This window comes from Cloeon dipterum, chromosome 1 (genome assembly GCF_949628265.1).
Source record: "Cloeon dipterum chromosome 1, ieCloDipt1.1, whole genome shotgun sequence".
Lineage (NCBI taxonomy): Eukaryota > Metazoa > Arthropoda > Insecta > Ephemeroptera > Baetidae > Cloeon > Cloeon dipterum.
Window position 1 is genome coordinate 1,622,335 of NC_088786.1, and position 12,084 is coordinate 1,634,418.

General features: G+C 48.0%; 1 protein-coding gene across 3 annotated transcripts in view; it reads right to left on the reverse strand.

Annotated features, from left to right (window-relative positions):
* Window positions 1–12,084, reverse strand: part of Kdm3 (Lysine demethylase 3) — a 46,964-nt gene that overhangs the window by 19,034 nt on the left and 15,846 nt on the right. For all 3 annotated transcript variants that reach the window (XM_065482988.1, XM_065482979.1, XM_065482996.1), the window contains exon 8: window positions 898–1,380. In XM_065482988.1, coding sequence (XP_065339060.1) covers window positions 898–1,380 — 483 coding nt within the window. The remainder of the gene's footprint in view (window positions 1–897; window positions 1,381–12,084) is intronic.

Consider the following 12,084-nt stretch of genomic DNA (forward strand, 5'->3'; position numbering starts at 1 on the left):
GGAATCAAGAAGTCGGCGGCGCAGATTCCCATGTGAATTTCAAGAAGGCCACTCGCACACACGGCCGGCCATTACTGCACGACTCTATACACTCAGCCGCAATAAACAGACATCTTTCATCTGCCACGAGTGGAACAAAAAAATAAAAAATTGGTCGTTGATACGCGCGCGGAATTCTGGTGATAGATACCGCTGCTTATCAGCGCGCTGGGGCTGACATAAATTGTTGGCTCCCATTATCGCCTTGACAGCCTTTTCCTCTTCCTATGCCGGCGACCGCGCCATTTGGTTATTACAAACAAGCGAAAAGATAATTTTTTTAATGGTGGTGGTGGTGATGGTCGGAAAAAAATTAATTCCACACTTCCCGGCCATCTTGGGAAAAGCGAGCAACACAACACAATGCAATTCAAATTGAGCTCGCTTGCACGGAGAGGAAGGGTTTGTAATAGAGGCAAGAAGTGTCACGCCCCATTATTCCAGTTAGACAATGGCAAAGCGCGGCAAGAAGTGTCGGCCGCAGCCGTAAATGGAAGTTTACTTCGAGTGTTGCAATTCATACAAATCGTTTTTTTTTGGACTGACTTTGCGTGACTTTGCCGCGGCATAAATTTGCCTCGATCCTCGCGAGTGGGATGCGGGTTCAAGGCCGAAATTACAATCAGATCACGTTGCGCTTGGAATGTAAAAGCAAGCAGCTCTCGCGAAAAAAGATCAGAAAGGTCGTTCGTCACATTCGGTGTCGGAACCCAATGCCTTGTAAATGGACCAGATCATCATATCTTTTTTAGTCGGTGGGGGGAAGCCGATTAATAATTAAACTAGTTGAAATAAGGAGGCTGCATAAAGCCAAGGTTGCGCCGCGTCGATTTGCAAGCAAGCCGATCGAGTCGTCACCTGAGTCTGAAGCAGCACTCGAGGGCAGAATGGAGAGAGCAGCGTTGGTGATGAGCGGCGAGGAGGCGTCGATGATGCGTTGGCTTGTAATGACGTCTCCGGGCTGATGCGGTTGTTGATGGAGCATTGTCGGACGGGCCGAACCATGGTCACCGGTCACCACTAACAGTGCCAACTTGCTATTGTTGTTGTTGTTGTTGGTGCCGCCGGTGGCATCCACATCGACACTGGTGGTGCTTTTCACGCGGCCCACCTCGATGACCTCTTCATCACTGTGCGAGCTTTTCTGCTCGCTTTGCACCACTAGCACCTTGCTGCTGGCCACCGCCGCACTCTTCTTCTTGTCCCAGCACTCACTGCCGCTGCTCGCCGCCGCAGCCACTGACGGCAAACTACTGCTGCTGCCGCCGTTGTTGGTGCCCGCCGCGCCGCCGCTCGTTTTCCTCCTCCTTATCCTTGGAGAGTTTGGCGCTGCGCTCGGATCTGCAACATACGAACGAACCGCCGTCAAATTTAATGCTGTCGTGAGAAGGCACTTGCTTGCGTCAAGTGCACCGCGCGCGCTCAAGGTGAAATTTCGACCGACCGGCGCGACGCGGCGAGAGGGGTGCGAATGCCGCCAATCTCGCAACCGTGCCAAGCTAGTCTTCCGTAAAACAGTTTCCTGTTGCTCCACTCCCGTATAAGAAAACGGAAATATGTATATATATTCCCTCTTTCTTTTCTCTCTTACTCGCTTAGAAATTAGCAAAGGTCGCGTCGTGTCTATCGCAACAATCACACGTGCCTCGAGCCTCAAGAAAGGAGGAAACCTGCAATAAGTTAAAAGTTGATCTACCGCACGGAATGGTTGCGAAAGAAGCCTGCTCGTCCGACCCAGACAAAAATAACTCGCCCGAGTGATTAATTGAGCGGCAAGAGCAGAATTTTTCTCCCTCTTTTACGCTAATTTATCGCTACGGAATTAATCTGAAACTTTGGCCATTCAGCCGGGGGCTTAATTGCCGAATTCTTTTCACTTTCTGCCCGGCCATTTATAATCACCTTCTCACGCAGCTCCGGGCGCGTGTGAAAAGTTCTCACGGCGCGCCGCTCATTAGTTTTACTGCATTTTCGGAACTCTGCCGATTTGTTGCGTACGCTGCTGCTGGTCGGTTTATTGATTTTCGGGGCGCATGTGAGTGAGGGAGCAGACGGTGGCGCGTTTGCTGAGATAAACACTATTCGTCGTCGGCAATTCTGCGATTGACTGAATGCGCAGCGTAGCCAACTTATTTTCTGCTGACGCGTCCCTTTGTGCGTGTTGTGGAGGGCAAAAAGCAAATCCCCCTAATTAGTAAGCAGTAGCTGCATTCAATGCCGGCTCGCCGGGCAAATGTTAAAAGGTCGCGTAATAAAAATAAAGAGAGAGACAGAGAGATCCTGCCGCTTGGCGAAAAGTCTAATTTTACAAAGAGACAAAGTGCTCAATGCTGCTTGATATCGAGCGCGGCCCAGACGCGTCAAGTATTTTTATCGTCGGCACGCGGGTCAGCGGTCACGTTCGCTGTTTGTTGGTAATTGCTTTCGAATGCGCAACTCCGAGTAATTGCCAAAGATATGCCTGCTGGGCATACTTTTATTTTAAAAATAGTCTGCGCGCAAAGAAGGAAAAACCGGTTGCCGACGAGTTATTCTCAAAATTCCAGATTCGTAACTGTGAAATGGGAAACGAGTACAGCTTTTGCATGGTTCCGCGAATTCGGCGCAGACCAGAGTTTCCGCGAATCGACATTTTCACGCGTATTTGCACAATTGGCATTAATCGCGGGTGATCGGGGACATACAAAAAAATGACCCAGTGGCGTAAACCCAAGAGGCTATAAAGCAAATATCGCAGATTGTGCTGAGGTGGCGCAGAGCGGAGATAAAAAGTGAAGATTGCTGGCTGGATGGCTGGCAGTGTGTGTTGCTTTCGCATAATGCGCATGTGGAAAACCTCATGTCATTGCTCCCCTCGGCCAGCGAGCGAGCGAGCAGGCAGCCAGCCGAGCCGGAGAGGGCACCAAGACCAAGACGCCCACATGAAACAAGCGGCTAAAACCAACGGCGGCGGAAAATCCACGCGTGTTTTGTTTTCGGACGGCCGTTTTTTGGCACGGCTCCGCACCACATGGGGATTAGAGCGGCGTCTACGTACATATATATTCGCAGTTTATCTGGCTCCAAAAAACAAAAGGATCAAAGTTAGTTGCGCAAGAGACAGAATGGGTCGGTCAAGGTTGATGACTGATATATATTATATTGTTCCTCCGTGGGGCTGGGCGCGCGAATCGATAAAGCAAGCCGCTGCTGCAATATTGAGCAGGGAAGGTCAGCGAGTCGAGTGAGTGTTTTCGGGCACCGATTGAATGTAAAAGCACGCGTACGGATGCCCGGCCTTTTCGCGGCTTCCCCAATTCAAGCCAATTATATATTATACCGTAGCCGTGCGGGTCCGATTTGAATGCAAAGCTAACAGATGACGGCAGTAAAAGCTCGGGGAAAATAAACAGTGCTGCTCGATTGAGAGTAATTCGTATTTAATAGTCGCGACCTTCAACCCGTCTTGTCTTGTGCGTGTCGTCGTTATCGCACTGGGCGTGATTGATAAGCTCTTATCTCGGGTGCCCGCCAGAGCTGGAGAATTCTGGCGGTTGGCGTTCAACGCGCTCGCTCACGAGAAAGGAAAAAAATCGAGGAAGGATTGCACCTGAGGGCTTTTATGGAACAGCTTGCTTGCACCTCTTTCCACATTCACGACATGCGTAGGTCAGATTTTGACTAGCCGCAGGGCCGGCGGCTGGCTGGCTCGCCCGCTCGCTCCACGCGAGCGGCAGGAAACCTTTTCATAAAACAAATCGATATCATGTGCTTGCTAGCTTGTGAATAGAGCGAGAGCGAGAGAGAGAGAGAGAGAGAGAGAGAGAGAGAGAGAGAGAGAGAGAGAGAGAGAGAGAGATAGATAGAGAGAGAGAGAGAGAGAGAGAGAGAGAGAGAGAGAGAGAGAGAGAGAGAGAGAGAGAGAGAGAGAGAGAGAGAGAGAGAGAGAGAGAGAGAGAGAGAGAGGAGCTAAACGCTCTCTTCTATTCCCAGCCAGGCAACGAGCAGACGCCGACCGATAAAATGGCCGTGTGTGTGTGTGTTTGCCACTGAATTGCAGATTGAATATCATTAGATAGACGAACGAACCGTTTCCACATCCAATTTGCATAATTCTCGTCTTGAAAGGGACGCGCGCCGTGTCAAAGAGGGAGGCCATTTGTCTTTCGAAATTGGGTCCTTGCGCTGCGTCATGCGAGAGCCATTTGAATTTATGATCGATTCCGGACATTCCCAGATACATAACCGCACGAGTCGAATTCCGCGCCGTTCGGAGATAAAATGCGGCTAATCTTCACTCATCAAGATAATATTTGGCAGAATGTCACAAAGGCTCATCTGATCGACAAGAAAGCTGCAGCAATTATAACGATTGCTCGACGGACGCGCGCGTCCCGACTGCCGACCAGACTGATTAGCGGCAATTTGGAGTCGGTCGCCGCGTAATGGATGCACTGTTTACACAATTCGCTTTTAATGGCCTAATGAGTATTTACGGCGTCGCTCGAGCGAGCACAAAAGCATCCGCAGCCAGCCGGCGAAAACAACTTTTGCGTCTTTTTTTGAACCTGATTTGGGAGCAAATTATCATGCCGATCCCCTCCTCGCGCCGCCATTATTTCCCACAACCGGCGCTTTGTCTTGGCTTTAGTTGAGAAAATGCTGCCTCAACTTTCACAGGTACGCACAATGCGATCGCTACAACCGTACGGAATAAAAAATAGCCATGAGACTTTTTCCCATGCCCACCGAATTCCCTCGAGTCCCGGTGAAAAACTCATCATGTAAATGACTAAATTTTGAAGAATGCAGCCAGGTGAAACACAATTTTAGCCTTGGGCCCATTCAAATCGCTCATCCCCCTAAATCCGCGGCGGCGAAATTCCGATCCAGAGAGGCTTGCTGGCTTATCGCCGCGGCTAGAATCTATTTATTCAGTCAGTGTCGGTTGTAAATAAGCGTTATCGCACATTACGACGACCCGCTGCATCTGCTGCCTTATCGCTCCGCCGATATCATACAAAATTGTGATGATGGTTCGAGTCGAAAATGGAAAGGTGACTAAGTGAGAAGCGACACAGTTACAGAGAGACACAATACATGCATAATTCACGATGTTTGCTCGACGGCAAATTTATACATGACGCACACACACAATCGTCCGCGCATTTGAGTTTTGCTGTTTCCGCGGACGAAAACAAAAAGGCTCAATTACGCCGGGTGAAATCGCGCGAAACGGCGGCAATCAATTAAGTTGCAGCGACCGTGAGCCGCGGTGGGGGAATGCAATCTCAATATCGAGGTCACCCGTCCGTCCGTGCGTCCAGACTGCACAGCAATGTGAGTCACTGCACAGATCAACTAACTCTCATAATTATACGATCGCGAAATGAGGACTTTGTTTTGCGCCAAGATGATCACTTTCGTTTTCGGCCGTAAAGTTTGATTGTTCGTGGGTCATGAGCCAATTGGCTTTTATTGCAGGCGCAAAGGTCGTGCGCAGTCTTTCAAGGCCAATTAAGTGAATTAACGCCGGTTACGCAAAGCGATCCATTCTTTTTGCTCTTTTAGGGGCGCACGGAGAAAGAAAGAAACAGCAGCTTGGTTATCGGCGAGATGATAAGTGTGAGCGAGCGCGGAGAATTAACGGTGCATGCGTGTGTGTCACACTTGTCCGATAATTCGTTTTAATCAGTCGAGCACGAGTAACGAAACTGCCAGCTTTCCGATTCACTCACTAATTTGAAGGTCGCGGCGGTACCAAAGAAACCTGGCAAATGATAAATTACACTCGGCAGCCATTCGAGTGCGCAGGCAGAATTCCAGTTACGAGTGGAAAGTGTTAAAATGAATGGAGAAAGTGAAATTACGTGTCGGTCGGCTTGCTTGCTGAACTACTTATCCTTTTTGTAAAAATACCGCTTTGGACTCGATTCGAGCGGTCGCTGAAATAATTACTCGCGCGGAAACGCGGATCAGCGCCGAGCCAAAAGATGATTGTTTACGCGGCTGCATCTGGCGAGCCTTCTCCACAATCTCGACGCAACAAAATTAACATCCAATTTCAAGGTGCCCTGCGGGATTTGTGCCTGATAAGCCGCTTCTCTCGCCAGAGAGAAAATGGAAACGGAAAGCGGTGCTGCCGCTAGAGAGCGGTAAAGCGGAAAAGCGAAAATCGAGGTGCCGGCCTCTATTATTTGTGCTTAAATCTTGGCGAAATATCTGTCCACTTTTCCAAGGAATCGAGTTTTTCGCTTGCAGGTGGAGGGATTTCAGGCTGCTGCAATTGAAAAGCAAAATCTGCTGGCTTCAGCTTACGAAATATTTTCTTCTGCCTCGAAACGATGTGGTGGATTTGGCAGTGAAAACAGGATTGGCACTCGTCAATTGAATAAAAATGAGGAATTTTGTCGGCGAGCCCGTGCAGCGTTGGAAAGGACAATAACCAGTTTTCCATCGGCGGCGAGTTGGGCGCGCCGCCGGCGGATGTGCGCGGCCGGCCGGCCACATAAATTTGCCGTTTCGCCGCTGATTCGCGTGATTACGTAAACGATCAACAGGCGTCTTAATTTATTCGGTTGGCACGGCCGGAATGGTGAAAAGAGCGGGTGTGGGTGACATTTTTATCTGCGTATCAGCAGTCAGTCGTCGGCGGCGGCGGCGACTGGAAGCTGCGCGCGGACGGAGAGGGGCGAGGGTCGCCGACCTTTCGGCGAAATGAAGCAATCGCCATGGTTACTATTGCACGCCGCAGCCCAGTCACGTTATTATTACCCGCCGAGAGTGACGTCACACTCATCAATCTGCACAATTCAATAAATTCGGCCGGTGAGAGAAGCAGTCGTGGGCGGACGAGCGAGCGAGCACATGCCATGATTTGTCCAATCAAAGGCGAGAAAGCTCTCATTTCTTGCCACGCATATTAATCGCTGCAACGCCGTTTCCGCTGCCGCGCCGCTCGACTACGCTTATCACAGCCGTTTTTCGAAATAACTTGCCGTTTCGACCCTCCGAACTCGGAAATAAAAAGAAGCGCCACGCGCACACCAGCAGCAGCAGCAGCGAGCCACGTCGTTTTTTGTAATTAAAAAGTTTCGAAATTTTAGGCGGCCGCTGCTCGGCTCGCAACAACAGCGGTTGGCGAATTTGTTTATTTCAGCAGTGGCGAGGGACCGAGTTGGAAATTTAATTAAAACGAGACAACTAAACTTTATTTCATGCCGAAATTCCCAGTTGAAAGAAAGAAAGAAAAAAATCTAACCAAAACATCGATTATAAACGCATAAAGGAGAGTTTGATTACTCTCAGACGTCAACTCTGCTTATCAAAGTCGTAAATTTTGCAAACTGCGTGTGACGCGCAAAGTTGAACAGTTTCGCGCAGCACAAAGCGGCGTCTAAACGTAATTGCCGTCGCTTTGTGTGTATGCGTGCGCTAGAAGGAGAGACACGCCCATTTGTGTTATTATTTCCCGTGGCGGCCGTCCTCGTGCGAGTGTGTGTGTGTGCTTCATTTCAATCGATAACAATGTCGCTGGCTGGCTGGCGTTTTCAGCATCGCAGCACACAACTCCTCTCGCGCATAACAAAGACCTTCTGTCTCGCGGAGCATTATTATTAGCGACGACGCGCATTAGTCAGGTTGAAAGGTCAAGCCTTATCGACGACCAAATCCTCTTCTTCCGTCTGACTCACGCCTCGCAGCTCGCAGCTGATAAAATAGCTTTTCGCGACAATTATCAGCATCTGCCGAAAACCGCATGCATGCTTGCTCGCTTGCCAAATAGTTTTATTTGGGTCAGCACGCTGCTGCTCAATAAATAGACAATCGACGGCTTCGTTCAGCGCCAGAATATAAACAAAGGTGGCGACGACGATTTGTGCCAAACGATCGGTTGACACATCGTGGCAACTTCTTAAACATCAACAAATGAATAATAACTGCTAACGACGCAATTATTATTGTTATTTTTTTTATTTCGGATGATTTTCCGTCCGGTTGGCCGCGTTTCGCAGCTGAAACACGAAACTGCGTGCCGCGGCAGCAGGTATCGGAAGTGGGCAGTGAGGAAATTGCCACATGTTCGTGAGTTGGCGGTCTCTCTTATCGCAGTGGAGATAAAACAACAAAAAAGAGAATATACCAGCGCATGCCCCATCCTTACTTATAACAGAAAAGAAATCGTTTGGCGCTGCTTGAAAAACGTTCGAATTCGACACAATCGCGACAAAAGTGACTCACGCCGCGAACGCGCTCCACTGATTCGTAAATTATCGCCGGCTGCAAAGAGAAAGCGAGTGGGAGTGAGATACCGAGTCTAGAGCAAACAATTACTCCTCCTCCTCCTCCTCCTGTTTACGGACAGGGTAAACAGATATGGATTAGCTCAATATATAAATAAGTGCGATCACGGTGAAATTTTGGCCGTGCATCCAGCAGAGAGACCGGTCTGCCCGCGAAAAGCTGCCCCGATTGGACGAAGAAAGAAAAAAAAACGAGCACATACACAAAACCTGAATTTAAAACGAGAAGTGCCTGAGTTCAAAATCCCCGGTGTCATGACTGGTGTGCGGTGCGCGCGGAATATCAATGACCAACGGGCAAAAAAAAGCAGCTCGTCTCATTGTTTCCTCTCTCACTCTCCTACGCCAGCCATTAAAGTAACAAGGTGCCGTAAAATCCGAGAGAGAGAAATTGCACGCCGCGATAAACGCGCTGCTGCTCCAAGTGGATTCGAAATTATCATCATGGAGATGAAACGGGGCTAATTGATGAGCCAACCGCGCGCGCAATTCCCATTAAGCCACTCGAGCGGAGGGAGATATACGTATATATTCCCTTTATGAATTGATTTCGCAAAATAATTCGAATCACAAGTTGCTCAATTTAAAATTAGACCGCATTTCAAAATCAATATCGAGCCCCGAGCGAGCTGGTCAGCCACGAAAACGTTCAGCTGGTGTTTTTGTTGCGAGTGGCCGAGAGGCATCAGTCAGATTGTTTGATTTGTAAGAGGATTGATACTGCAAAAGCCAGAAAATGCTTGTTGCCATTGCAAGAACTCATCCCTTAGGATTCAGTTAAAACCAAAATTGTGGCAGCAATGTTAGCACTGTCTCCTCACTTGAAAATCCTATTATTTCACAACAAAGTTGGTCGGATCTCGACTGAAATCGAGATTTTAGAACAAACAATTAAAATAATTTAACTTAAACATATTTTGTCAAGGTCTGCGAAAATGAATCGGCTTCCAAATAAAAGCGTAGTCTCATTCATTTATGCCTTGGATGAAAATACGAGAGCGAGTTGTATGTCATCCACTTCTTTCTTATCAACTTCCTCATTGCGAGCAAACCAAACGCAGTCTCATGGCACTCGCAAGTTGCTGCGGTCAGTGCAGCCGCAAACAATCGCAAATCACAACGAAAAAGGGAGAGAAACGCAGCTGCTTGCTCCTTGTTGCTTGTTGACAGTATAAAAAAATCAATAGCAACCCTGGAGCAACTCACCCCCACTTTTGGGGATTGAATAGAACTGACAATGGGGTTCTCAGGATTGTGCGCGGGTACCTGAAAAGAAGGTTCTCCCTGCTGCGTCTCTTTATTCCTTATCCGTCACTCACAAAGGAAAATAATATTCCACGCTAAGAATGTGTAAATGTGTACCGTTTAAACGAAAGAATTTCTAAAGAATTCCGGGTTAAAAGGTTAAAAGGGTTGTCAACCGATTTTAAAAAGTCCCCGGGGATTTAAAAAAAAATAAACAAACTTTTGTAAGGAAGTTCACGATGAATGAAAATTGAATAGAGTGAATTGTTGCGACTACTGGCGCCGCAAGTTTAGTTCTTTCTCAACTTTACGCGCGGAGAAATGTTTTTAATACACACGTAGAGTGAGGCGAGCAGCACAGGAAGCAGTTTGCAGTGAAGAGCAAGGTCTTGTGTTACACACTTTGAAAGCAGCCTGCCACAGGGAGGGGTGCGCGAGAGAGAGAGAGAGAAAGAGAGGGTGGGTGGCAAGCCGAGGGGAGTTTCTTCAACTTAGTTTGAAAATCTTTAATAGGAAAACTTTTGATCAAAAGTTTTTAAAGCCAATATTTTATCTCGGGAACATGTATTAAAGAAGAGACGGAGAACGTTAACTTTATAATCAATTTAAATGCACGAAAATTTCTACTTTTTTTGCCGAGCGCGCAGCCACTCCAAACTTTTCTTCATTAGTAATGGGAAAAGTTGAATAATTAATGAACTTTCAACTTTCGTCAGCAAACTTTTCCGGCGGCCTGGTGTCATTCAGCTCGGTCGGTATTTACACTTTCGGCATGAACAAAAAGCAGCGAAAGAGTGCACGAGCGTGTATGTATAGTCGCTGACGAGCATGACTCTCCGACTCGGCCATTTTGCCGAGAGCTGGAATAGCAAGTGGTGTAAGTATAAAAATAGTCTCTCTCTCTGTCTCTCTATTAGTCGTCGGCCTAGTAAACAACTTCTTCAGAACCGTTATTAAATCGAAAAGTGAAAAAACGAGCGAATAAAAGAGCAAGCGAGGCGATTGAGGTCAACCATAAAATTACAAAAGTCGCCGTCCGCCAGCAGCAGTGGCAACGGCGGCGGCGGCGGCAGGAGGTGGAGGAGAAATGAATTAATGTGTGTGTGTGTGTGTGTGTGTGTGTGAGTGTTTGCTGCCGCAGCACAATCACGAGTCCCGAGATAAAAAAAATATATACACACACACACTAACACTCGCATTCAAGCAAGATTCGAGAGAAGCGCGCAGATGATCAATATTTAAATATTAATATATATAGGCGACGTCGTTTATCTCGGGACTACCTCTGCACTTTGGTACACAATTTGAATCGATTCGGTAATATATGTATTAAATAAACACAGCACACGCACACACGGGGGAACATCGTTCCTCCAATACCTCGTTGCTTGACGTTCGTTTTGCGGGGTAGTAGTGGGGGTAGTAAAAGGATACGGGGATTCGGTGATCGTGGCGATTGACAAGACGGACACACACGTACCTGCGGGCAATTAGCGGAGGAGCGAAAGCGTCCCTGAGGACGAATCCTATTGAATCCCAGTTTCCTGCCGGCTGCGTCGAATCAGTTGGCGCATTCGCCAGCCCCTCGTGCAAGGGTTGCGGGTCTGTTTGAACCCGGATCTCAATGATCAATACGCAATTAAACACACGGCCGTATTCACACACAGCGCTAGCCAAACTGTTTTCAAGCAACCAGAGCTTGTCACTTCGCACAGCGCGGCTACGGCTGCCAACCGCGCCGCGCTGGCGTTCCCTAGAATTAATACGCATGCTCCTCGGCATTGCGCGAGTCGCACGAGCACGAGGCGCTTTAAAAACACGCATCCAAACGGGATGCTGCGCTCTCGATTTTCCTCTTTTTCCTGTTGAGCTGTATTGACCGGGATTCGGGTGAAATTTCAATTAATTGCAAGGCGCTGGGGGCTGGCACTGGGATGCGAGATAAAATCATAATAAAATCACTATTGACGTCGTTAAAAAAGTGTTTGTGCGGCACCAATTAAAATCCAATGACGCAGGGCGCAATGTTTACCCAAGTTTTTATAATTTAAAGTAGAGCAAGGAATTCGTAGTTGTTCGCTGAATTAAGAAAACAACCAAATTTTCCACAAATTCTCGATTTAGATTCCTCTTGGCATAATTTTGAAATAAATTGTACACAATTTGGAAAATTCGTACGAATTTTCAGATGAAATTATCATAGCGCGAATTTGGCGTCCTTTATTCGGCGCCAACTCGTGCAGGTTGGCAGATTGCTCCATCTCCATTCCCCTTGCTGGCGATGCAAGAGCTCTTTTAATACCTCCCCCAGGCCCCTTCACTTCTCTTCACAATTCGAGCCGCCGTGCGACTTGGCGCTTAACCAGTAAAAGAGGAGAATAATACAAGAGGGGTGGTAGGTCTAAAAGAAGCTTCACCGTGCCGTGCGCCTGCCAGCAACAAGTGATAGATATATGCTGCAGACTCCCCCTCTCTTTGCCATGTCATGACTGGCTCGTTTGGGGCTCGGGACGATTTA